Below are 26,992 nucleotides of genomic sequence, written 5' to 3' on the forward strand. Positions count from 1 at the left end.
CCGTATCCGCGCCGGCACCAAGATGGCGGCGCTGACGGGCGGACAGCGGCCGCGCCGGGGGCCGCGGGGGCCGCAGCGGAGCTGCCGCGGCTGAGGCCCCCGAGCGCAGCTCAAGGCCGCGCCCGCCGCCGGAACCCCGCCTGTGGCCGCACCGCCTCCGGCCTCGGGGGAGCCGGGACATGGTGCGAGGCGCGCCGCGCCGTCGCCGCCGCTGAACTCGCGGGCCGCGCCCGGCTCGGACGTCCAGCGGGAAGATGTTCTCCGCGCTGAAGAAGCTGGTGGGATCGGAGCAGGCCCCGGGCCGGGACAAGAACATCCCCGCCGGACTGCAGTCCATGAACCAGGCGCTGCAGAGGCGCTTCGCCAAGGGCGTGCAGTACAACAGTGAGTGCGCGGGACCGGGCGGGCGCAGGGTCCGGGCCTGGCGGGGGCGGCCCCTAGCCGCGGGTCAGTCCCGGGGCGTCTCGTCCGACGGCTGCGGGCCGAGCAGTGCCGCGTCGAGAGCCGCCCGCTACCGCGGGCGTCCGCCTTGGGGCCGTTACGTAACGCGCGGGCGGGAGCGCGGAGGCCGGCTCCCGGGGCGCTCGCCGGGGACGCGAGAGGCCGGGTCGGCTCTGCGTTGAGCCGTGGGCTCTTCTTTGTTGACTTGGTGACCAGCTGGAAGCAGAACATCATAACTGCTACTCCACGCATTTTCTCTTCTTTTTTAAAGAGGCAATTGAAAGGGATATATTTAGAAAGGCTCCAGGAGGCAAGTCTCTTCTTGTGGTTGTTGGAGACCTCTCTGTCCGTGCCGGAAGGAGGGGTTGTGCAGACGCCCCGTGCGCCCAGGACGGATCTATGTTCCTTTATAAATTATGTAAATTGTGCAGCTCCCAGATGCGGACTGTCCTCTTGACCTCTTTTGAGCTTTTCCATTTGTAGGCTCTATATAGCAAAATCTAAAGGCTTTTATGTGGTTTCCTGCTCTGATACTTTTTCGCTAAATGTCTGGAGATTTTGGAACACACTCCACCCCACTTAACTCACTTTAAGGGGTCCCTTATGTTGTCCATTATATTTCGATGGTAATATGGCATATTAAAGAAACTGATAAGGAAGACTTTGTGCAGGTTTGAAAGCAAACTCATTTTAGATGTGTGATTTTTGACATTTTGCGTTTATTTCTCGCACAGAGAATATTAAGTCAAAATATTCATTTACCCAAATCTTTGAGAATCTACATTTGGATTCTTTATTTAAATTTATTGCTTGCAGTGATACTTTTAAACCTAATTGTAGTCCCTTGGAAATAGGACCTGAACTACAAATTGATCACTTTTTCAGAAAGGGCTCCCTAAAGGCCTGCCCCCTTGTGGTCCCCAGTAGAAGGGACTAAAAAGGGCTGTGGAATTGTAATTCTTAAGATTTAAAAAACTATTCTCCAGTAGCTCAAGGTGCCAAGTTGAGAGAAATGTGGATTTGTACCAAAATTACGTTTTAGAAGGATATTGTTATTATTGTTAAATAATACACAGTTTTGAAAGTTTTCCATTTCCTGTGTTAGAATACAAAATTTCTAGTGCACATTTCCCAGACCAGCAATATCATAAACCAGCAATATCATAATTGTAGATTTAGTATTCTTATCAACTGTTTTATTTCCAAGCATTTATCTCTTATAGAACATTGTCCCCTGGGGCCAATTAGTCATTTTCTTTTAAATGATAGGATAATAAGAAGTAAGTCACATCACACATTCACAGAGTCCCAGCACACCCATCAAATCAGAATCAAACCCTGAATGAGACAGTGGATCTTATTCCCATTTTAGAAGTCATTTGCATTTAAACTAGAAGGAAGAATGTTTCCATGGTCAGTCCACCCTCTTCTCCTGCTGTTTGATGAGAAGTGTTAGTGTGGGGCAGCCTCCTGAAGGAGGAATCCCTCGATGTGGAACTCTCAGCTGGCCTTGCTGAGGATCCTGGGACAGAGACCTGCAAGAGAAATTCAGTCGACAGACAAGTGAAGCAGCACAGTAACTCAGTGGAAAAGAGAATCAGTCCTGGAAAAGTGTGGCAGAGCAACTAAGCAGATAAGATTCCAGCACATGTCTGAACAGGTTTCAGAAGGAAAGCACAGCAAGAATGGAGACAAGGCAGCATTTGAAGAATTGAAGACTGAGGATTTTACAAAGTTCATGAAATATGTGAAACTCCAAGAAGTGCTGGTCCAGAAATTTAAAAAATATCCGCAACTAGATACATTATTGAAAGTGTTCAGTACTTCAAAATGTAAAAAAGAAATCTTTGATGTATCTAGAGCAAAAAGACCACTTTCTGAGGACTGAGCTAAGGACAGCTCTGGGGAGCTTAGGGCCTAAGTTAGGTCATGGTCAGCCTGGGGAGTCTGTGCCTGGCTCTACAGCTGTGGTGGAAGGAATATGGTTAAAATTGCTTTCAGCCTCAGATTGATAGCCTTTTATACAGAGGTGGTTGCAGAAGCATACACTGAAGGATGTTCTTTAGACAGATGGAAATTGAACTCAAAAGAGGTGCAGGATTTAAAAAACAAAGGTAAGCAGAGGAATTGGTTGGTGTGAGTGAAATCTAAATACGTTGGTTACCTTAATCATTAATGATAATGGTTTATGTGTATGTTTCTGTTACAAAATACCAGAATAACAACAAGGAAAGGTTTATTTTATCTCAAGGGTTCAGTCCATGGTCAGCCAGCTCCATTGCTTTTAGGTTTGTGGCAAGACAGAAAACGTAGAAGCAGGTGGAGGAAAGTTGCTCACCTCAGGCAGTCAGGAAGGAGAGAGAGAGAGAGAGAGAGAACGAGCTCGCACACGAGGAAAGGGCCAGGAAGCAAGACATGCTCTTCCAGGGCACGCCTCTAGTGGCCTACTTCTCCAGCTAGGCCTAACCTACAGTTTTCACTAATCCTAATAGTCTACTCAATTTTTTTTTTTTTAAAGAGAGAGTGAGAGAGGAGAGAGAGAGAGAGAGAGAGAATTTTTAATATTTATTTTTTAGTTTTCGGCGGACACAACATCTTTGTTGGTATGTGGTGCTGAGGATCGAACCCGGGCCGCACGCATGCCAGGCAAGCGCACTACCTCTTGAGCCATATCCCCAGCCCTAGTCTACTCAATTTTGAAGCCATCAGTGGATGAGCAAATCAGAGCCCTCGTGACCCAGTCACTTCCATATAAGCCTATGTCTGGACATGGCTGCATTGGGAATGAAGCTCTCAACACATGAGCCCCATGGGGTGTGGGAGCATTTCAGATCCAGACTGTAACAATCAAGAATATAAAAGAAGGCGCCAAAAAAGTAGAAATCACAGAGACCAGGATGAGAACTGAAAAGAAAAGTGTGTTAACATTAATCTACATTACAGTAAATGTGAATGTTAAAATTTTTAAGAGTCACTGTTCAAAGAAAAAATAGTTTGCAACTCTTCAAATAAATACCAGGTAAAAAGAAGGGGAAAAAATCTTGTCCAACCTATGAAAGACAGCAAAGGCTGCAAGAAAAACCAGGATAGTAACTTAAAATTATAAAACGAAGTGGTTAGAAATAACACCATCTCTGTCATCAGTCACACAGTATCATCAAGCAAGACTCACCAGTTCAAAATAGGAATGGGAGGCTGATTTTTTTTTTCCCTTTAATTTACCCATATGGTCTCCAAGAGACACTCCAGAACTTAATGTCAAAAGCTGGGAATAAGGACTTGGGAAAAGATAATGGGCAAGCATGACCCATAAGAAGGCTGCCCCAGCTGTAGTAATGTCACACAGAACACACTTTGAGGTAAAAGAATGGATGGGAACAGGGAGGGAATTGCAGACAAAGAACAATTATTTGTATGTGATTCTTCAGTCCCTCTCGAGAAGGGTTAGCCAAGAAAAAGGACAATCTCAAAAAACACCTAAGAATCTATATCAGGGCAGGTGCGGTGGTGCACGCTTGTAATCCAGCAGTTCAGGTGGCTGAGGCAGGAGGATCACGAGTTCAGAGCCAGCCTCAGCATCTTAGGCCCTAAGCAACTCAGTGAGGCCTGTCTCTAATAAAATACAAAAAAGGGCTAGGGACGGGGCTCAGTGGTTAAGGCCCCTGGGTTCAATCCTTAGTACCCCCTCCCCCCCCAAAAAAAGAAGAATGTATGTGAGGACCACATTCTGTGACAACAGTGCCACTGACAGGGTCTGGCTATGTTGTCTTTGCTGTTCTCATGGGCTCAAGTGGCACTCCTGCTTCAGTCTCCCAAGTAACTGGTATGTGCCACTGCACCTAGCTCCCAGCTTTGTTCTGAAACTTGAAAACACTTCTGTGTCAGCCAGTGCTCTGTAGCTCGAACAAATGCTTGAAATAGTCAACTTACAACAAGGAGAGGTTTATCTCGGCTCAGTCTTAGAGGTTTTGGTTGGGGGTTGATTGGCCCCAGGCTTTGGGCTTGTGCAGCACATCATGATGGGAGTCCATGGCAGAAAAAAGCCACTCACCTGTGTCCAGAGGCTCGAGGTGGGCATGGGTGAGAAGAGATCAGGGTCTCACTGTCCCCTTCAAGGGTACAACTCTAAGACCTCCTACAAGGCCCCACTCCTAAAGGTTTGACTGTCTTGCAGTAGCATCGTGCTGGGAATGAAGCCTGTGATACACGGGCCTGAGGGCAGGGGGTTTAAGATTCAAATTGTAGGGGCTGGGGTGGTGGCTCAATGGTAGAGTGTTAGCAATCTAGCACAACTAAATAAATCCTGAGCAAGTAGAAGGAAGAAAATAATAGGCAAAAAGCATAGACATGATAAAAAAGGACCAATGGAGACATTCAGCAAAACAAAGAGGGTGTGTTTTGTGTGTAATTACTATTAAAGTAGACAACTCTGGGAATATTAATAAGAAAGACAAAGCACAAATACCAGTCATGCAGAATACACATCTCTAAATATAAAATATAAAAATGTGGTAACTACTTTGCAGTACTGGGAATTGAATCCAGGGTGCTGTAGGTGCTAGGCAAGCACTGTGCCACTGAGCCCAGTCTCCAGTCCTACATATTATGAGTAACTTTTACCAATAAATTGAAAACTCAGGGTAGATGGTGTCCTGGAAAATGACTCCACAGGACCCTGCCATCCAGTGAGCAGTGGGTCCAGACTGTACATAAATGCAGAAGGTGGGAAAGCTGCTTAGTCCTTGACCCCAAACAGACCAGAACAGCGCCACCTGTGAGCACAGATGTGAAAGCCTAACAACAGAACAGGAAGTGGAGTCTAGAGAATTATAAAGTAATAGCACTAATGAATGTGTGTTGAGACAAGTAGGATTGCCTTGGGAATGCAAGGATCCTTCAAGGTATGATTTACCAGCAAGATAAAGGAGAAAACAGGGCAATCTTAAGAGGTAACAGGAAAAAGCCTTAATGAATTCAACACTCATGATTTACAAAAACAATGAACCCCCAAAACACTTCTTACCAAACTAGGAATACAAAGGAGCTTTTACCTGTCAAAAGGCATCTACCCAAACCTGTGTGTAACAGTGAAACATAAAGATGCTTTTCTCTTGAAGCCTGAGCCAAAACAAGGTCACCCATGTTAACTGAGTTCTTCACAAAATAAGAAAAGAGGATGGAGAGAGGTTATCTCTTCCCTTGGGGACAAAGCTTACAAAATAGAAATGCCAGTCCCTCCTTTCAGGGTGCACTCGCAGTAGACCCAGCCTCCGCATGTGGCAGTGTGGTCCCAATCCTCTGGACAGCTCTGCCCTGGAGGATGGTAAAAGAGAACACCTAAGAGAGCAGTGCATTCTGCAGGTCTTGAACTTTGGTGCACAGCTGCTTGGCTCCCTGTTCTCGGAAGTGGACACCAGGTCCGGAAGAAGTAGACTCTGCTGCCCTTCTCCCCATGCTGCTTACCAGACCCTGGAGAGGGTGGGCCTTTGTTAAGTCCCTCCAAAGAAGCTGCTGATAGAAGGGAATGGTGCCCTGGAATTGGTCATCACTGCTTGACCTCTGAGTGGGTGTGCCCACAGAATCATCATATCGTCCAGAAAAATTTCAAATGGAGATTTCTTTAAGGTGTTCATTGGGTGGTGATGGTCCAGGCAGCCAGAAGAAACACCACAGATTCTTGCAGATGATTCAACCATAATCGAATGAGATGGGGAATTTTTAGTACTATATTTTAGTATTGTTTAGTACTTCAATGTAGCAAATGTCATCACCCATTTGTCCAAACTCAGGATGTGCATCACCAAGAAGCAGGGAAGGGCAGTGTGCCAGTCACCACAGGTATACTGAGGGTAGAGACGGACTCTGGGAAGCGGGGCTGTGGGGTCAGGCAGGGCATGATCTGTCTGTATTTCCCACTCAGTTTTGCTGAGAACCTAAAACTGCTTTTTCTAAAAATTTTTGATTGAGCTAATTGTGGTGGCCTGTAATCCCAGTTATTCTGGAGGCTGAGGCAGGAGGGTCACAGGTTTGAGGCCAGCCTGAGAAATTTAGCAAGACCCTGTCTCAAAAGGAGGGCTGGGGATGTGGCTCATTGGAGAGCACCCCTGGGTTTAGTACCAGGAGGGGGAGGCAAAAAAATTAATGTAAGAAAACAATTCTAGAACTAAAGGATGTACATTTTTCACATTCTTATTTTTAGGCTGAAAGGTTCATGGAATCTTGCGCCATGCACAGGAAAAACACCTGCCAAGGTTCATGTGACATCTTCGCAGTAGCAGAGGGGAGAGTAAGATAAGGGGGGTTCACAAGGGCTGGAACAGTGCTCACTGAAGCAAGTAGGTCTAGTTATGTTAATGACAGGTACGTAGGTGCTGAGGCAGAAGATACCAGGAGAGATTCAGGATCACTAAATGTGATTTTTAAATGTTCACAAAGCTAATAAATATATTGTACCCTATAATAGGTTCTGATGCACATTTAGGAAAGATAATGATCTATAAGAAGAAGTTGATCCTAGATTAAGATGGAGAATGTTCATCACTAGTAACATGCTCTATAAGAAATGATAAAAAGAGCCTTGCAGGTTGAAATGAAAGGAAACTAATAGTAACTTGAATCCACACAAAGAAATAAAAAATACTTATGAAAGTAAAAAAAGAATAAATTGAAAGTAAAACAGCCCCCAAAAATGAGTACAGAAGACAATTTGACTAGTAAAGTTAAAAACAAAAGTTGATCTAATTTATGTGAGAAAAGTTGTTATCAATTAAAAAATGTGCATTCTTTTAACCCCACATGGAAAATTCAGAACTGACCATAAGATGTTTCAATACATTTCAAAGGATTTATACCACTTTCCCTAAACTCAGTGGCAAATAATAACCAGGAATTTAAAATCTTACACTTGGAAATCAAGTGACGCCTTTAATAGAAGTAGTCATGGAAATAAATTACTTAGAATTGAATAACAGGAATGCCACATACCAGCCCTTGAGGGGGGCTCCGTTAAGCATTGGTGGCATTGCTGGATGCTCGCACTGGTGACAAAGAAAAGCAAATCAAAGAGCAAGGAATTGAGGAAACCCAGGGGGAGCCAGTGGAGACGTATGGAAGGAAGGCCTTGTGGAGAGAGGACTCTGAAAGGGCCAGTACGAGGTCAGCAGGAGACAGGGCCCACCGCTGAGCTTGTGTGCAGGTGCAGTGCTGGGCTGGAGCCCAGAGCCTCATGGCCAGGCAGGCACTCCACCACTGAGCAGTATACCCAGCCCTTTTTCTTCAGTTTTTACTTCTGAGACAGGGTCTCACTAAGTTCTTTAGGGCCTAACTAAATTGCTAAGACTGGTTTTGAACTTGTGATCGTCCTGCCTCAGCCTCCTGAGCTGCTGGGATTGCAGGCATGCTCCACCATGTCTGGCTTAACCCTTTTTGTTTTTATTTATTTTTATTTTTTAATATTTTTTTTAGTTGTCAATGGACCTTTATTTATTTTTATGTGGTGCTGAGAACCAAACCCAGTGCCTCACACATGTCAGGCAAGCGCACTTCCACTGAGCCTCAGCCCCAACCCCTTTGTTTTCATTGTGACACAAGGTCATGCTGCACAACCCAAGCTGTCCTGAAACTGTTGGGCTCAGTGATCCTTCCTCCTGCCTCAGCTTCTCAAAAGCTGCATTACAGGCATGTGCCACCACACACAGCTTGTTTATGTTTGTTTTTGTTTTAACTAGTGCATTACAGTTATATGCAATATTGGGGTCCATTTTGACATGATTATGCAAGCGTGGAAAACTTAGTTTTAAATGGACATGATTTTTGCTCAGAAATGAAAAAGATACAGCATTTTAAATGTAGTAAGTAACAAATCTAGACAGATTAGATGCTGTGTGTAAATACTAAGAAAATTTGCCACAACTGGTCCAAGAACCTGAAGTCCCATGAAAGCAACACCCTGGCTCCTGCCTCATGGCCCTGCCTGGCAGGAAGAGTGACTCTTGCTGCCCACAGCTATAGAGGGCTAACATACTCTCCCTGTTACCTGCCTGTTCTGAAAAGAAAAGGACTTTTTACACGCCTGGACAGTAGGTAGTCAGCCTCCCCAGTCCTGGCTGTTGGCCTCTCAGGAGCGATCGGAGCCTGCTGCCTGAGAACAGACTGAAGACTGCCTCTCTGTCTGCCTCACTCCTGTGGAAGGAGCGAAGGGCAAGGGCCCCTTGTGTCTCTAGTCGAGGCCTCCGGTGGGTGGTGCCCCTCTAAGCCAGCAGAGGGTGTCCCTGCCACACACTCCCTACATTGCAGCTCAGGCCCGAGTCACAGACTCCAGGAGCTCTTGCAGTGTGTGGCACAAATGTGCATCTGGCTGACACGGGGTGAGCATAAAGCTCTTGTGCTCTCTAGGAACATAAGAAGGTAGAAGAGGGTGAGTCCCTGAGATCTGAGAACAGTTGCTACTTTCAAAAGTTGTAGTAAAGTTGGGGCTTGGGAGGAATGTGGAGGTACGGAAATCAACTTAACGCAGCTTTCAGGAGAAGAGATGAATATCAATGGGAACAGAGGGGCCTTGAAGTAGGAGCAGGGGAAAGAAGACCGAGAGATGGCCCAGGACAAGTCCAGTTGAACTTTGAGGCCAAGGTGGCCACTAGTTTTTGGTGTCTGGGGTCCTGGGCACACAGAATTTGAGAGAAGGGAGGAACTTGACACTGGAGCCCGATGAGACAACCTGGGGGAGGGACATGAACGGAGGAGCTCTTGAGTTTGCTCCTTGGCCTGGCTCTCCTTAGCTCCCCCTGCTTCCCTGACCCTTCCCTAACTCATTCCTGCAGTCCCTGCTATTCATGGTGTTCTTGGTGTCTTTATCCGGCTGTCTACCATCCACACAGCTTGCAAGACTGCCCAGGGAGTGCCGACCTGACCACTGTGCTCTGGGGTACTCCCCAGCCATGGGTGCCTCAGCCCTCCCACAGAACTGCCCATCTCAGGAACAGGGCTACCAAAAAACCCAGAGACTGCTTCCCCTCATGTCCACCCCCAGGCTCACTTGCTCCAGCAGTGCTCATCTTTGCTACCCAGTCCTTCACCTGGAGCCAACAGACTCCAGGGCACGGGCCTGGCGCACACAGTAGAGTTAGAGATAAGTTGCAGCCCACTGTGAAACCTTGCCTTCAGAGTACCAGGGAGCTGGGAACAGTGGCCACACCTGTGACCCCGAGACTCAGAAGGCTGAACCAGGAGCAAAGCAAGTCCCAGGCGAGCCTGGACAATGTAGCCAGATCCTCTCAAAATAAAAGGAGAGGGGTGCAGCTCAGTGGTAGAGCACTTGCCCACATTTTTGAGGCCCTGGGTTCATTCCCAGCACCAACCAACAAGGGGCTATGGCGAAAGTAGGTCAGGAGCAAACTATGGAAGCACCAGGGTGCCACCATGGGCACTTCAGCTACTACCCCTCTGTGATTCAGTGGTTTAGCCCTCACCCTGTGGGTCCTCTGCATCCCCCAGGGGAGATCCTGCTCTCCCAATTAGAAAACATGGCTCAGGGTGTGGCCTCTGTCAACCTAGGAGGAGAGTCCTGCCCTAGCTGCTTCCAGTGCCACCGTGCTCATTCACTGCTGGGCTTCCTTGTGCCTTGTCCAGTTCTTTCCCTGCCCATTTACTCACCTGGGGCTTGATTCCTGCAAAACGGCCTTCTGATGGAGTAGACGTGACCTTTGAAGTCATTTATTAAGTTGTGACTTTGATTTCTCTTCCTTTCTTTTTGCCTCTCCTCACCCCCAGTGAAGATAGTGATCCGAGGAGACAGGAATACGGGCAAGACTGCTCTGTGGCACCGGCTGCAGGGCAAGAAGTTCGTGGAGGAGTACATCCCCACGCAGGAGATCCAGGTCACCAGCATCCACTGGAACTACAAGAGTGAGTTTCCCCTCCTCCCAACGTCAGTGTCCCTGGCCCATCTGCTCCTGGAGATGTTTTCTCCAGACTGAGGAAACACTGGCCACACTGTGGAATCCCCAGCTAGACACACTTGGGCTGTTTTGGGGGCTCTTATTAAAGCTGCTTTTGAATCACCCCATCTGGATTTAAATCTTTGAAATTTCAACTCAAATTTGAGTCTTGGGCCAGTGTGGCCACAGGTTCAGGAGACGGTAAAGGAAGCACTTCCAGAGACTGAAGCTCCCCAAGAGGCCCAGGAGTAGCCATTCCTGGAGCACAGGGACACTGCTGTAGGCCTGCACACTGGGCAGGATCAGCCCTGCGGTAGGGTGTGCTTCAGACCTAGTCCTCCCTCCCTCTGGGTCCTGGGCTCTTTTCATCCCAGCACACTTTGGAGTAGGGCATTGCTGCTGCAGAGGGTAGGGGGTCATGGGAACTTGGAAAATGGCCTCCTTCTCATGAGGCAGCTCAGAGTGGACCCGAAGACCTAAAGAAGACCTGAGGAGGAGGCTGCAGGGTGGGTCACAAGGCCACCACTATCCTGGACCTGCTCCCCATGTCCAGCAGCTCTGGCCTCCAGCACTGAGCAGGGTTCCCTCTTACCTCAGAGTAAATTGGAGGCCGTCAAGATGAAGAAGTCGGTTAAGGGGAATGTGATTCTGGTGACCATACTGCATTCAGTCTGTCCAGTGTGTGGAATGACCTGAGGACTCAGCAGGCTAAGGGCACAGTGAAGGGCTCCTGTCCAAGCCGACCCCCTTCCTTGCTCAGGCCTGCCCAGACCCTGGGTCTAAAAGGGCAAGTGGGCACGGAGCCTACACAGAGCTCACAGGGAAATAGAGCCCACAAGGAAGCTAGCAGCTCTGTGCCTGGGGGCAGAAGGCACTGTGCCTTTGCTCTGCTGCCGGCCTGCAGGGGCCACCCTGCCTACCACCAGGGAGCTGCTTGTCAGGTAGTAGGTAGTGCACAGGTCCCGTGGGCACTGGCACCTTGGGGAGGGGCAGGCAGCCACATCAGAATCGTCCCTGATTCCCAGGGGTCATGCTGGGCACTAATCTGAGGGTTTCCCTGTTTCAGCCACTGATGATGTGGTGAAAGTCGAAGTCTGGGATGTCGTTGACAAAGGTAAGGTGGTGCTTTACTTTCTGCTCATGCTCCATTTTCTCTGAACAGAGGACCTACATACACACCCACTGCATTTGCATGTTTTGTGCCCATAACCTCAGGTCTTGGCACCTACCCTGTGGTCCTGTGCCCTACTTAAGACCTCTTTTGCCCTGTCACACACTCCCAGCACCGTAGTGTTGTGGGAGATGTGAGTTTGCTGACAGCTGTTTACAGGTAGGCTCTGGGTGCCCTCGGCTCCCTCCTGAGCCTGATCTAGGTTCCAGGTCCCCTCCACTCCCCTCTGTTTGGTGAGCAGGGTAGATGTGCACAGTGGACCTGTTGCCACCACAGGCTGGTCCGCTTTGGGCATGTTTGGTGCTGAGTGGCCAGTCATCTGCTGGGGTGGGCATGCTTCAAGCTCTGTGGCCCACATGGGGCTACCTTGGGAGCCTCCCCTCTCTCATTACAGCTGGTGTGGCTCCTCAGGCATCAGATACCCGTTACACTGGGACTCTGGTATCTGAGTGGCTGGCAGCCCTGTCCTAAGGGAAAAGAGGGGTGCTGGCCATGGGGCACACAGGTGACTTTTGGGCAATACCTATTTCATCTGGCAGAAGGCCTGATGCCTAGTGGTCCCCCCATGACCCGACCCCTGTCCAGCTTTCATCTGCCTGACCACAGCTGTGGCTCTGGGAAAACCTGGCCTGGCATAGCCCCTCGTTCAGATGGAAGGTGCAAATCCCACACACCACAGCAGGAAAGTGCAAAGGTTTTCACTCACAGATCCTGATAGGGAGAACACTGTGAGTCGGGAGGACAGTCTTCTGTGCCTGGGTCATAGAACAGAAGCAAAGCGTTAGGCAGAGGAAGAAAGACTGGCCTCTGGCCAGTGCCTTTGTTAGATCAGGGTATTTTCCAAAGAGGAGTTTTAATGGGTGGTTTAAAGCAGGTGGCACAAGTTCTGTGGTGTCATACTGTGTCTGAGGTCACTGAGGTGTGTCATGCAGTCCTTGCAGCCTGTGTCCATGCAGCCTCTATAGCTGCCCCTTCAGGAGATGATCAACTGACAAAAGTAGCTGGATGGACCACCTGAGAAACTGGAAGGAGGTGTCGACGTTGCCAATGGTGCTAGAGCCCTCCTTCTGGTCTCAGAGAGTTAACCGTGCTTAGGACAATGTTAGGACCCCTTGAGCAATAGGAACTCACTGCAGCACCCCACAGGTCAGGGCCCTGTGCCTATGGCTGAGGCTCTGCTCCTTCATTTCTGAGCAGACCCCAGCCCACATGCAGACCTTCCCCAACCAAACTTACAGAGCCAGCAATCCTCATGACAGTGTCTGATCTCATTCCTGTCTTCCTGTATCAGGTCACAGTTCCCCCTCTGTGATCCTTGGGGTGAGATCTCACAGCTTTCCCTGGTGCCAGCAGTGTGAGTGTGTGTGTGTGTGTGTGTGTATGTGTGTGTGTGTGTGTGTGTGTGTGTGTGTGTAGCATGATGCTAATCAAGAGGTGACCTGCCATACTCAGCTTCCCTGGCATGGCTGTGCTGGATCCTCCAGTTGCAGGGCTTCCTTGGGAAGAGTGTCTTCCGTGGGCTTATGGTTTCCAGTGCAGGAAGTGCATGCTCCTCTTCTCTCCCCATGCTCATTTGGGAATGGATTCAGGTCCAGTGGGATGTTGGAGGGTCAAGGATATTTGAGGCCTCCTCTCAGTGGTTGCTTCAGGGGCAGGCCATCTGGAACCCATCCCAGTGGACCTGTGCTTCCACATAACTCCTCTGCACGCTCGGTGCATGTGTCTCTGGCCTTGTCACATTTTCCCACCTCGAGGCAAGAGTTGTATCTGCCTGCAGGCACCAGGCAGCTCCAGCTGAGCTGTCCCCCATGACATGACCCTGTCCTGGCCACTTCAGAAGGAAACACTTCTGCCCCGTGGAGGGGCTGTGGTCTTGAGCTTTGTGCTTCCCCAGTGCCTGCCTCAGCTTTGCTTGCACTTGCTGCAGTGGGATGCAGGTGTCCCATGGGCAGTCCTGGAAACCCCGTGGGCTGTAACCCACTGTTGGATCAGCCTTTCAGGCTGGGACCCCTTCCAGGGGGCATGCTGTGCTTTCAGCTGGCATGAGGGCCTGGGAACGGAGGGTGATCCTCCTGTCCAGGAGCACTCTCCTGCCCTGCTAGCCCCAGCACCAGGTCTGGTGATGGCTGGTAGAGCTCGCTGGGTCCACACCTGCCTGGCAGAGCCTCACTCATCGGCTGCAGCCAGGCAGCACCAGCTTCTTTTTGGCCTCACATTGCTCTTTATGGGGGCACCCTTTCTGGTGAGGAAGAAAGCATCTCTGTTCCCCATCCCCATGGGACAAGGTCTGAGCACTGTTGACAGCAACAGAGTGGGAGCAGTGATGACTGAGGGCTGGAGGCCAGTGGCGAGTTTGTGAGGACTGGCAGGTTAGGCCCGTGGGCTGCAGGTGTCGACTAAAGGGTGGGGCAGAGCTCATGAACATGTGGAGGGCTTCTAGAAAGAAAAGGGAGACAGGGAACAGCTTCCCCAACTTTTTATTCCTCTGGCCTCCCTGTCACACCAGCCAAGCGCCTGGCTCCTGTCCAGCTCCAGCCCTCCTGCCCAGGAGCTAGTCCTGTGGCCACTCAGTGGCAACTCATTCCCAAGAGTGTGCTGGTTGAGGGCTGGGGATGTGGCTCAAGCGGTAACGTGCTTGCCTGGCATGTGCGGGGCGCTGGGTTCGATCCTCAGCACCACATAAAAATAAAATAAAGATGTTGTGTCCACCAAAAACTGAAAAATAAATATTAAAAAAAAAAGTGTGATGGTTGAGCAGGAGGCTTCTGCCATCAGGATGTGGACAGGAACAAGCTTATCAGCTGTGGGCATGCTTGTGCCTGTGTGGAGGGCTGAGGCTCAGTGTCCAGCCTAGGAGGGTCAATAAGGGTCAGGCCAGGAACTTGGGAGGGGCTGATTCCCCAGGCAGGTCAGAAGATGGTGAGAAGTTCAGAAATGGGCTCAGGAATGCGATAGAATGTGGCATTTTAGATAAGTGAGCCTGGTTGTTCTTGGGCTCTTTGCCCTGGAGTTCCTGTGTCGTGAGCAGCACCCCTGCCCAGTTGAACATTCTAGAGATAGAGGGAAGGACAGAGTGTTGTCCCATCTTGTCGTCATACAGAACCCCACAGAGCCTGGTGTCAGCCCCAGGCAGGGCCCTGGCCATTCCCTTGTCAGGAAAGCCTTGATGACTCTGAAGGCCGACGACCTGGCTTGGCAGCCTTGGCCACAGTCACTGTCCTCCTCCTCCCCCCTAGTCAGGCTGCAGCTGGGGTTGAATTCTAGGCCTTCTTTACACTCTGGGCACTAGCATCTGAAATCTCAGGGAGTAACGTGAGAACTACTTTAGGAAATGCAGCCTTACTCACCCAGGCTTTGCCCCCGTGGGGGCCCCCTCCTGCCCTGGGCTTGGCCTTGGAGCTATTAGGACTGAGCCAGCAGGAGGCCCCCTTCCCTCCGTGGCAGATTTGGCTGGCATAGGTCTGTAAGCTGTCTAACCATCTGAGCCCTCTTGCAGCTGCTGGGCCCTTTGGGCCTTTGCCCTGCGTCTTTTAGCCCAGTCTCTTGCCAGCCTTTCTCCTCTGAATGGCCCTGTCCAGAATGGGGGCTCCATTTTTCCCTTTCTCCCAAGACTGAGCAAGAGCCGGTTGGAGATGTCAGGAGCACTCCCTTGGGTCAATAGCTGAGCGGGGCACAGTCTAGCGTAGCGCTGCAGGGCCAGAGTGGGACTAGGTAAAGGCACGTCCCCATGAGGCATTCCCTGGGCCTAGGGATCCCACCTCATAAGTTTTGTTTGTCATTTTATAAGGAAAATGCAAAAAGCGAGGTGACGGCTTGAAGACAGAGAATGATCCCCAGGAGGTAAGCTCAGTGTCAGGACCCCAGACAGAGTTGTCTGTGGTCACTCGGGACCCCTGGCAGTCTCCAGCCCTTCAGACTTTTCTGCCTGCCCATCTTGGGTTCCCCTGAGTGTCCCAGTTACTCTGTAGATGTGTAGGCTGCTGACCATTCCTGGTTGTTTCCAGACCCCATGCCATTGGAGGTTGGGTTTGGGGGTGGCCACCCCAAGGGAGTGACCCTGCCTGCCCTTCTTGGTTTCACGGACCCTGTGTGAGTTTAAATGACCTGGGTAGTATGTGAGTGGCTACACTTTACTTGACTGCCAGAGCAGCCTCAGCCCTTAGAAATCGGGGCTGTGGCCCTGAAGTCTGCAGCCCAGTGCACCCCAGTCCTGTGGTCCCCACTTGTGCCCTTCTCCTAGTTGTTTCAGGGTGCTTGTACCCTGGCTTCTCCCTCTGGGCAGGGTGCCTCTTCCCTCTTCTTCCAGGCAGGACAATTAAGTGCCACACACACCCACCTGGCTCTAATTTATGTGCTCTAGAAAGTTGTGATGGCTCCAGAACTTGCTTCCCTGTTTCTGAGTGTTGGCTCCCACCCGAGTTGGAGTTTGCTGAGGGACCCACCACAGGTTAACCCTGGGTTCACCCCAGCCTTCTCTCTTCATGTTCTCTCCATGATATCTCTTCAGGTTGAAAAAGTCCCATTCAGCCTTTTCCGGGTGGCTGAGGGTCCACTGGTGGGACCTGGCCTTGGACACAGTCTTACCTTGTCCACTCCTGTCTTCAGGCGGAGTCTGAAATGGCCCTGGATGCCGAATTCCTGGACGTGTACAAGAACTGTAACGGGGTGGTCATGATGTTTGACATCACCAAGCAGTGGTAAGCAGGCAGCGTCCCTTTGCTGGTTCACAGCCTCCTGCAGGGTCTGTGGGCAGTCAGTGTTCCTGCCTGGAGTACCACATCTATGCCTAGGACAGATTGGGTCCATGTCTGTGCCGTGTGGAAGAGAGTCAGATCCGGGGCAGGCCAGTAACAAAGGGCAGCTTTCACAGCCCTGAAGATACCCTCAAAAACCTGGCAGCCAAGTGGCAACTTACGTTAGGGGCGCCTCAAGACCCCTGCACTTGATGACTTGCCAGGAGGACAAAGGTAACAGTCACCACAGCAAAGAGTGAAGAAAAAGTGAGTAGCAGGCAGAGCCCCCCCAACCACCAAAGGAAAAAAAAATCCAATTCTTAGGTGTAGTGGTACAGACCTGGAATCCCATGACTCGGGAAGCTGGGGCAGGAGGGTCACAAAGTCCAAGCCAAAGCCAGCCTCAGCAGTTTAACGAGGGCCTGAGCAACTTAGCAGACCCTGTCTCAAAACTTTAAAAAGGACTGGGGATGTGGCTCAGTGGTTAGGACTCCTGGGTTCAATCCCTATACCCCCACTCCCCACAAAAATACTGAAGAAGCCGGGCTTGATAGTTCACCCTGTAACCCCAGCTATTCAGGAGGAGGCAGGAGGATTGCAAATTCAAGGACAGCCCAGGCAACTTAGTGAGACCCTTGTCTCAAAATAAAAAGGTCTGCAGGTGTGGCTCAGTGGCATAATGCTTGCCTCGCAGGGTTCAACCCCCAGTACCACAAAAAATAGAATACAAGTGTTGAAGGAAGGCCTGACAGCTATTTTAGAGATAGCCTGTGAAGTGCTTGTGAGGCCTCTCACTGCCTTAGGGTCTGCCGTCACTTACTTATTCATATGACTGTGTTATGCCGGCTAGGCAAGAGCTCTACCACAAGCCACATGCAGAGCTCCTGCATAATCCATGTTCATCATAGAAAACTGGAGAATGCAGGAGAAAACTGTCAAGAGAGCACCACCACTAGCTGCTGGCAGAGTCCAGCCTTTTTTTTTTTTTTATATATATATATTTTTTTTTAAGTTGTAGTTGGACACAGTACCTTTATTTTTATGTGGTGCTGAGGATTGAACCCAGCACCTCTCACGTGCTAGGTAAGCACCCTACTGCTGAACCCCAGCCCCTCCCCCAGCCATTTTTTTCTTCGTAATGTGGGCACATATGTGCTGGAGTCGTACTACTGCTACCCAGGAAGCATGTTGCTTTTCTTTCAAGGACATGTTTCTACATGGTGGGATACACAGGCTTCTGTGGGTTCCCATGCTAGGCTTTGGGAGCTAGAGCTTACACTTGGCACACTCCATTGACTTGAGTCTGAAGACCTGGGCCCGCAGGGTCTGGAGGCTTTGCACGCACATCCTCATTCCTTCCCTCACATCCTGTAGGGACCACATGCTACAGCACCACCTGAGGAGGGCTGACCACCAGCTTCTGGGGCTGTCAGCAGCATTCTGGCAACAGAGCAGGTAGTCACTGTATCCTGGGCCATGAACTGTGACTCAGTGGAGTGCACCTCTTGCACACGTGCATACAAAGCGGCACTCCTCGCTCTGTTGCTGAGCTGGGAGAGAGCTTTTCTCCTGCACAGGTTCTGGTGGCTCATTGGCCTGGGGAGGAGGAAGTGGCTTTGCCCATGTGAAATCGAGTTTGGATGTTGAGGGGCCACCTCAGCTCCACTGAAGTGTACTGTAGCCTTTGCAGACAGGCCACATGAGGCCCCTGTACCATCCAGGGGGCAGAACTGGAAGGAAAGTCAGTACCCTGAAAGCCAGTGAAGACCAGATAGCTGGGTTGAGCATGGGGCTGCAAGTGTGCCTGGGCTGCAGTGTGGAGAGTGTGCAGGAGGGCCAAGCTGCCTCAGGGAGGAAGTGGTCAGGTGCTTGTCGGGGTCCTTGAGGCTGCAGTTGTTTCCCAGGGCTCACGTGGGGCACACATCAAGCCAGTGCGTGAACCTGGAGGCACCTCGTGGGCAGGGAGATGCAGGAGAGGCTGCTGCAATTATGGGCATGTGGTGTTTCCACTACTTCCTTTCCATGGGGAAGCTTGGTGACACCACTAGTTGTACCCTTCCAAGACACTTGGAGAACAGTTTGGGACAACCCGTGAAGCCAGGCAACAAGGAAGACCCATGTGAGGTCAGTTCTAGAGAGACCTGCCTGTTCACCCTGCAAACCTGGCAGCTGAGTTCTGAGGAGCAGGGCCCTGAAGACAACTCAGCCAGCAGCAGAAACATATCAGCAATGGCATCCAAGAGCCCAGTCAACAGGCAGATGTGGACAAGCTGCAGCCCTGGCCGTGGTACATGCCAGAAGCTGAGATAAGCCACCTGTGATGTGTTCCTTTAGGGTGATGCTAGAAATGGGCGAAACTGGAGGCAGTTTTGTAGGAACATGGACAAGGAAAGGCAGAGGAATAGGGCACCTGGACTTGGGGTGCAGAGGTGCGTGCTGTCTGTGAGAAGAGGTGGACAGGGCTGCAGACTGCACGGTTGCAGTGCTCACTGGTATTCTCCAGAGCCCTCCCACAATGATGCGGTCTTAGAGGTGAAGAGCAGCCTCAGTCCATAAAGTCCTCTGGGGTCGCGACTGAGGCTGAGATACTCTCCCTCCCAAAGGACCTTCAACTATGTCCTCCGGGAGCTTCCCAAAGTGCCAACCCACGTGCCGGTGTGTGTGCTGGGCAACTACCGAGACATGGGTGAGCACCGAGTCATCCTGCCAGATGATGTTCGAGACTTCATCGACCACCTGGACAGGTGAGTGCCCTGGGCCTGCTTCCACCTGGGGTAGTGTGTTGTACTCGGATAGCACTGGGGAAGGATGAACAAGCTCTCCCAATACTGTGCCAGAGATGGAATGACAGCTCTGGCCCAACCAGGGGAGCCAGGAGGGAAAGCCTGGGGCACTGGGGTCTGGAACCCTGAGGCTCAGGTCTCCACAGTATGGCAGTGCCTTGGGACATGTCAGTGAGGGTGAGGTGCCAGGACCCCCAACAGGCTACCTGGCTCCTCTCCAATTCCTTAAGCCACCCTGGAGGGATCCAGAGCTCCACTACTGGTCCTGCTCGTCCAGTAGCTATAGTGGGTCCTCAGCCTGCTGCAGGAGGGAAGCCCACTGTGGTCTTGGACACAGGAGTGAGCCCAGCCCCACCAAGGGCCTTTCTCTTGACTTCCTTCTCTTCTGAAAACAGGCCTCCAGGCTCTTCCTATTTCCGCTATGCAGAGTCTTCCATGAAGAACAGCTTCGGACTCAAGTACCTGCACAAGTTCTTCAACATCCCATTTCTACAGCTGCAGGTGAGTCCTCATCATGCGAGTAGGGCCACCAGCAAGGACCCAGCAGGCTGGAGCTGGGATAGCCAGCAGGGCTGACCCAGGCCACCAAGGGTAGGGTGCTGGCCATGTCCCCACATAGGAAGCCCCTCTGCCTCTGGCATAGCTGTGGTGCCCGCCCTTCTTTAGATACACATCAGATGCAGAAGTCCCCGTCACACTGAGGTCCTGTCATCATGGGGTGCATTCCAGGGGATGTGTGGGGCCAGCACTCACTCTGGACTGTGGCCCTTGGACCATTTTGTAAGGACAGACTTTAGTGTGCCCTGCCCGAGTCGTCCCCACCTCCTGGGTGCAGGTGAGGCGAGGAGGCCTGGCACTGTGCCTTTGTCTGGGATTCTTTCAAATAGTAAAACTGTGCAGCTGGTGAGGAGGCCCTAGGTCCTTCACCCAGTGTCTAGCATTCTGTCTTGTTTCCATGGTACTTTTATCAAAGGAACCATCGTCGGTCTGTCATCCTCCTCTGTCCCTGTTCCCTCTAGGACCCCACTAGTGTGCGCCTCACCCTCCTGATTTGCTTTGGGGTTCATGACCTTGCTCTTCTGAGGTCTAGGCAGCTGTCTTGCAGACTGTCCCTCCTTTGGGTCCAGCTGAGGTTTTTCTTGTGGCTCCATGGTGGCTTGGGTTGTGACAGAAGACTGCAAAAGTGAGACACCCTCCTTGGCTTTTCATCACATGTCCTGTGGGGCACATGTGTCTTGTCATGGGACAAGGGAGGCAGTGGACTCCTCGGGAGCCTCTGGAGCCCTTCCAGTTTCCACTGTGGGCATAGCCTCCTGGGCAGCTGAGTGCTGGGAGTCCCGGGACCGTCCCACTCTTAGTATCAGGTACTTTAGGCACACAGACCATGTATGGTGACCTCCCAGCCCAGGGACAGCAGTGAGCTGGACAAGAGTGGGAGGATTCCATGGGTCCTGAGCATGGACCCAGAGGACTAGGGCCAGGACATCTGTAGCTGGTGGACAGAAACAGTGGAACAGGCCTGGGCTGTCTGTCTGGACACCCACAGTCCTGCCACCATTCTCTTGCCTTTTCCCTTTTGAGAGTCATGAGACTCCTGTAGCGTGGGGCTGTGCAGGGAGCCATCAGTTAGGAGGAAGGCCAGGTGTACAGGGTCCTGTGGGGGCCTCACTCTGTTTCCCAGCACTGCGCACATGTGGCCTGCAGCACTCACAGCATGGATATCATGATCAAGGGTGCAACATCTGTATTTTACTGAATTTGAAACTAAATGTGAAAAGTACTGTGAGAGGCCAGGGCTGGTGCAACCCAGAGGAAAAGTCAGCTCAGCTTAGATCTTGGAGGGCTACAGTTTGCCCTAGGCCGTGGCTGGCTGAGCTTTGCCACCAAAGCTGTTCCTAGGCCTTCCAGGGCTCCTTATGTGCATGGGGATCACCCTTGTCTTCTGCCCAAGTAGTTGGCAAGGCTGAGCTCTGTCTGCATCAGAAAAGGCTGCACATGCATGGGGTGCCATGGAAATGGCAGGTGCACTTCTCTAGATGAACTGCGGGGCTCCTGAACCTCCAGAGACATGTTATGGAAATGGAAGGGGGCTGCTTTCAGGTACAGATCCTATGTGGCCATCTTCTGAGTCACATGGGCCAGCTGTGCAAGTGGTCAGACCCCACACACCTCGCAGTCCTGCCCAGTGGGGTGCTCAGGGTGGAGAGGTGTGCTGCTCAGCCTTGTCCACTGGTCTCTGCAGAGGGAGACGCTGCTGCGGCAGCTGGAGACGAACCAACTGGACATTGATGCCACGCTGGAGGAGCTGTCAGTGCAACAGGAGACCGAGGACCAGAATTATGGCATGTACGTGAGCCTGGGAGCTGGACCTATAGGCCAGCATCTCCGCGGGGGCGTGCTACCAGTGGGCCCCAGTGTCCAGATGTGGGTTGGGCCCAACCTTTGTTCTGCCCAGTGAGGTGGTGGAGGGAGCTGCACACCTGGGATTGCTGAGTCAGCTTGAGGGTACAGCATGAGTTGGGGGTGCCCCCATCCTGACTACCTGGCCCCCTTGGACAGGAGTCTCATGCTGCCACCTGCAGCCCTTCCCTTTCCTCTGCCAAGGTTTTGTATTATTAATGTGTGATAATATAATATTTAGTCAGGTCAGTGCATGTCTGGAACAACTGGAAATAAATCATAAAAACTTACAGTGGAGTGGGCCCAGCCCCTCTAACAGGCTCCTGGGGACAGGGTGGATGGTGGCAGACCATGCATACTCAAGCTTCAGTGTCAGGCCTCCTTGCACAGATCCTGCAGACCCTCCCTCAGCCTGTGCAGCTGTGAAGTCACAGTCCACATAGGTGGTCCTGGATGGGCAGCTACTTCTGTGTCACTTACTGACTTGACTCCTTATATGGAATGAGCCACACCTGCTGACTACCAGGTGTGTGGTCACAGGCCAGTGCAGACAGCCACATGGCCCATCCGAGCTCTGGCCAGACCAGTTGGCCCCTGATGGAGCTTGGTTGCCTCCTGCCCCTAGTGGGGTTCAATTTTCCAGATTGGTGCCAGCATGAATTGAGAACTTGGTTTTTGGAAGGATCCAGTGCTGGAGAGTGGCAGTAAACAGGACAGGTTATCCCAAATGGCCTGGCCACTGAGCAGCACATGTTCTGCCTGCAAGAAAGCCTGGGTCAGGTTCAGGTGTACTTCAGTGCTGTAGTGCCTGCCTAGCATGCACAAGGCCTGGTTCCATCCCCAGTACCTCCTCCACAGGGCAGAAGCTGGGGGCGGGGGGGTGGCTGACAACTGGATAGGCCTTGTCCTCTGTCCTCCTGGGTATGATGCAAGCTGGACACTCCAGTACCCCTATGGCAGAAAGACTGCCCTCTAGAGCCTGGGAGGGAGAGCTAAGAGGCCTCACTCCAGCCCTCTGCCCTCCCTCCAGCTTCCTTGAGATGATGGAGGCTCGAAGCCGCGGTCACGCATCCCCTCTGGCAGCCAATGGGCAGAGCCCATCCTCAGGCTCCCAGTCGCCGATTGTGCCTCCAAGTGCTGTGTCCACAGGGAGCTCTAGCCCCAGCACACCCCAGCCCGCCCCCCAGCTGCCCCCCAGCACCTCCTCAGCCTGCCCCCCTGTGCCACCCATATCCTCTGCACCCTCCTCCGAAGCCCCGCCCCTTCCTGCACACCCCTCTATCCCTGCCCAACCCCCACCCCAGCGACGCAGCATCATCTCCCGGCTATTTGGTACCTCGGCAGCTGCAGATGTGGCCCCTTCACCTCCAGGTAGGCCCAGAAGCAGCCCTTTCACTAAGTGGACTCATGGAGTGGCACCCTGTGCCTGTGGCCCCATGTGCCCTGTATACCAGGATATGGCCCCCATCCCTGGCAAGCTTCCCCCTTCTTCCTGGGCAAGTGGTCCCATGGCCAAGATCTGGAGGCAGCTTTGGTCTTCAGCCCAGGCACACAATCCACCACCCTAACCCCTTGCTGCCCTGGGGACAGGCCCACAGAGGGCTCAGGAGCCGGCATCTGTTGTCCACAGAACCTGCCCCAGCCGTAGAGGTCCCAGCAAGAGTCCAGAATGTTGAGGACTTTGTTCCTGAAGACAGGCTGGATCGAAGCTTCCTGGAAGACACAGTCCTGCCCAGGAGTGAGAATGGTGGTGCAGGCCCACAGCAGGACAGCGACAGGTGTGGATAGTTGGCAGACCTGAGCACAGATGTCTAAGACACCCCTGGGGGTGTCACACAGCATCCCTGGTGTTCTCTGGGAAGTAGTCAGCACTGAGGACAGAAGCAGAGCTAAGTGGAGAGCAGAGGGAAGTGCCTGGGCCCTGAGCACATCCCTAGGCTGGTCCACTTGGAGGTTGTAGGCAAGGCCACCTGGGTTTCAGATTTCCTGGTGGGCCAGAGCAGGCGCTTCAGAGAGGAGGGATTGAGCTAGGTGTACATACTGCCCACTGGCACATACCTGTAATCCCAGTAACTTGGGAAGCCAAGGCAGGATAATTTTATGTTCAAGGCCAGCCTTGGCAGCTTGGCAAAACCTTGTCTCAAAATAAAAAGGGCTAGAGGCATAGCTAGGTAGTAGTGCAACCCTAGATTCCATCCCTAGTAACCCCCTCAAAAAAAAAATTAATACCTTGGTAGCTGCAGATGTGGCCCTTACACCTGTGGCCCATGTGCCTTGCATACCCGGATATGGTACCACAACCCAGAGCTGGATTCTGAGCCATACCCTTCCCCTTGGGTCTGGCCTCTGGGGCCAGCCCCTCTTGCCACTCTGCCCTAAGTACCATCTCCAGCTGATCCCCAGATTCAAACCCAGGTTCCAGTCCCACTTGGCAGATCCCACTGTGGGTGGCCACTGGCATTCCCAATGTCACCACATCATGGTGAAAGTGGGCTTCTCTACCAGAAATGCATAGATGGATAAGCCCAGGTGCCCAAGCTGGGTTCCTTTTCCCACTGGCCACCCCACTGGCTAGCAGCAGGCACCACTGCCCACCTCCCCACCCATCTCTGCTCAGGTCTCCTCACTGGAGCACACACAGGCAACCGGGGTGAGGAGCCAGCAGTACATGGTTCCCTGTGGCCTCTGACTGCCCTGCCCCTCCTTTGCAGTGACGGGGAGGCCTTGGGAGGGAACCCGATGGTAGCAGGTTTCCAAGACGATGTGGATCTTGAAGACCAGCCCCGTGGCAAACCCCTGCTGCCCTCTGGCCCCATCCCCAGCACACACATCAGTCTTTCGAGTGAGGAGGAAGCGGAGGAGGTGGCAGGTCACTCCAGAAGTGTTGCCCTGCCTCCCCAGCAGTGCTCACAGCCAGAGCCAAAACGGTATGGGTGGGGCCCCCAGGGAATGCCCAGGAGCTGGGGGACAGGGCAGCCCAGGGTGGCCTCCAAGTTCCTGACCCTTCTTGCCATGAAGGTCATCCAAGGCTTCATGGCCACAGAAGACAGCAGTTCCCACACAAGCAACAGCGCCCTCCTGGCCAGGCGGGCTTCCCACTAGCTCTAGGCCTGAGAAGCTCAGCAGCTCCAAGCCACCCAAACTCGCCACCAAGGGCTCCTCTCGCAGACCTGGAGATGGTAAAGATGGACAGGTGTCGTCCTCAGAGAGTGATCCCGAGGGGCCCATTGCTGCCCAGATGCTGTCTTTCGTCATGGACGACCCTGACTTTGAGAGCGAAGAGTCGGACACTCAGCGAAAATTGGTGAGGACAGGTTGCTTGCTGACTGTCCTCCTGAGAATGGAGGTCAGGAGGTGAGGGCCCAAGAAGATGGGTCAGTGCTGGCTTCCTGTCCTGCTATGACACTGTGCCGCCTGGGAACAGTAGATGGGGCCTGTGCAGGCTGTCCCACATCCTACACAGGCCTTGCTGGTGCTGACTCTAGGGTGGGCTTGGAAGCATACACACCTGTCTCTGGAGTCCCCTGAGAACTCCCCACCTTGTTTCAGGGAACCATGGGGGTGGAAAGGGACAGTGGCCCTACCAGCTTCTCCTTGTCCAGGATGAGCTCCCTGTGAGAGAAGACCCCTCTGACGTGACTGACGAGGACACCAGCCCGGCCCAGACACTCCCACCACCCAGGCCTCCTGTGCCCTCCTTCAGAATGAAGAATGATGCCGATCTCTTTGGGCTGGGGCTGGACGAGACAGGACCCAAGGAGAGCAGTGAGGAAGGTGGGCATGAGTGGGATCCATTAGCCTCTTTGGAGCCTGGAGATACAGGCCATGATCCTTGTCCAAAGGCCAGTGTTAAAGAGTCAGCCCAGCCTCAGCTTTTTCCCTTGGGCTAGCTGTTGGCCAGTGGGGTCTTCCAGCTATGCTGTACCTCCTGGTGTGGCCCAGGACTGAGGCAGCCACATGCACAAGCCTAATACCAACAGTGTGGGGCAGGGCCAAAGCCTGAGAGTTTGAACTTCTAATCCCCAGATGTTCACTGTTCTGCCAACACCCCAGGATTATGAGTGTTCTAGGGCTGTGGCTTGGGACCAGACTGGAGGGGTGGACAGCTGGGGGTCCACATAGCAGGTACTTGGTGGCAGCACTCTTGAGAGCTTGCATCTACTCCAAAGTTGGCCTCTAGTGTGGACAAAGCTGCTGTGATCTGCAGTTCTGAGCACACGTGGTTTTGCTGTGGTTCCAGCCCCAGCAGGCTGGCCCTGGTTCTCCACTCTCAGACCCTGACCAGCAGCTTAACCCTGCACTGTAGCAGGAGTTTCCTCCCAGGCCTATTCATGGTGTGTCAGCCTGAGCACATGAGAGACTCCAAGGTCACCCGTGGCCAGGCCCGACCTGCAGTGGGCTGCTGCAGAAGCCTCTGCCCAGCACGCCACCTGGGCAAGGTAGCCACACAGCTGAAGCATGTCTCCCACACAGACAAAGATGGCAGGCCGCTCACCAAGGAGAAGAAGAAGAAGAAGAAGAAGAGCAGAGAGGTATCAGCCACCCTCTACTGGCCTGGGCCTGTGCATTGGGGGGAGGTAGGCTATGGCCCCCTAGTGGCCCCAGGTGACTGACTGTCCCCCTGCCAGGAAGAAGAAAAGGCCGCAAAGAAGAAGAGCAAACATAAGAAGAGCAAGGACAAGGAGGAGGGCAAGGAGGAGCGGAGGAAGAGGAGGAAGCCCCCTCGAAGCACCACCGAGCTAGAGGCCTTCCTGGGGAGCGGGGCCCCAGGCCGGCACCCTGGGGGTGGAGACTATGAGGAGCTGTAGCCTGCACCACTGTTCTGGGAAAGGACCACCCTACCGTGTGTCCCAGCCATCGCCTTCACCCCCTGTGGCCTGGCCCAGCACGCTCTGCACTTGCTTCCTTGCTGGAGGAGGCCCAGGGCCAGGCCTTGGTGGCCAGAGGCCTCTGGCCAGGCGCCACAGGTGCTGGGCCTCAGGCCAGCATGAGCCTGCTCTACAAGGAGGGAGGGGACAGCTGGGCTGCAGCTGGCTTGGTGGATGACCTGGTCCTCTCCAGGAAGAGCCACAGCCAGTCCCCAGCGTTTCTCAGGGAAGTGACTGAGGCAGAGGAGGGACCCGCAAGGGTCTGTTTTCAGAGGCAGGGCATGGGGCTGCTCTGCTTCTCAGATGTCCACCACCCAGCCCTGCTCCTGCTTGCCCTCCCAAATTCTCCAGGGCCACAGCATGCCAATGGGTTCTGCTTCCTGTCGCAAGCCTTGGGCTGTGGACTATCCCTTCCCATGGACCCTGAGCACAGGTGCACACTCGTGGGAGAGTGGCAGCACCCGCCTTGCAGGGTGAGGCCTGTCCTGGGAGAGGGTGGGTGCAGCTGCACCTCTGCACAGGTGAGCCAGGGTGGAGCTGGAGGCACCTTTCAGACACTCCACTCAGACTATAAAGCTCTGGTTTTACCACTGCGTCTGTTCTTTTCCTTTCTTTGGCTCTGTGAGCCATCTGTGGTAGGACCAGCCTACCACTCCTTCAC

The 26,992-nt window shown here is 52.7% G+C and overlaps 1 protein-coding gene across 4 annotated transcripts; it reads left to right on the forward strand.

Annotated features, from left to right (window-relative positions):
- The first annotated feature begins 3 nt into the window (after window positions 1-3).
- On the forward strand, window positions 4-26,924 carry Rabl6 (RAB, member RAS oncogene family like 6). 4 transcript variants are annotated; one of them, XM_078048774.1, is made up of 16 exons: window positions 4-384; window positions 10,210-10,344; window positions 11,443-11,490; window positions 15,335-15,387; window positions 16,153-16,244; window positions 17,655-17,735; window positions 18,884-19,024; window positions 19,459-19,564; window positions 21,306-21,409; window positions 22,494-22,834; window positions 23,094-23,241; window positions 24,175-24,390; window positions 24,482-24,767; window positions 25,066-25,237; window positions 25,937-25,995; window positions 26,092-26,924. In XM_078048774.1, exons 1-16 carry the CDS (start codon window positions 255-257, stop codon window positions 26,269-26,271), a joined length of 2,292 nt encoding a protein of 763 aa, XP_077904900.1. In that variant the 5' UTR covers window positions 4-254; the 3' UTR covers window positions 26,272-26,924. The 4 variants fall into 4 exon arrangements, with proteins under 4 accessions (XP_077904900.1, XP_005336982.1, XP_077904901.1 ...); XM_005336925.4 differs by lacking the exon at window positions 17,655-17,735 and having other exon boundaries at window positions 6-384; XM_078048775.1 differs by lacking the exons at window positions 4-384; window positions 15,335-15,387.
- Window positions 26,925-26,992: the final 68 nt, after the last annotated feature.

The sequence above is a fragment of the Ictidomys tridecemlineatus genome, chromosome 4 (genome assembly GCF_052094955.1).
Source record: "Ictidomys tridecemlineatus isolate mIctTri1 chromosome 4, mIctTri1.hap1, whole genome shotgun sequence".
Lineage (NCBI taxonomy): Eukaryota > Metazoa > Chordata > Mammalia > Rodentia > Sciuridae > Ictidomys > Ictidomys tridecemlineatus.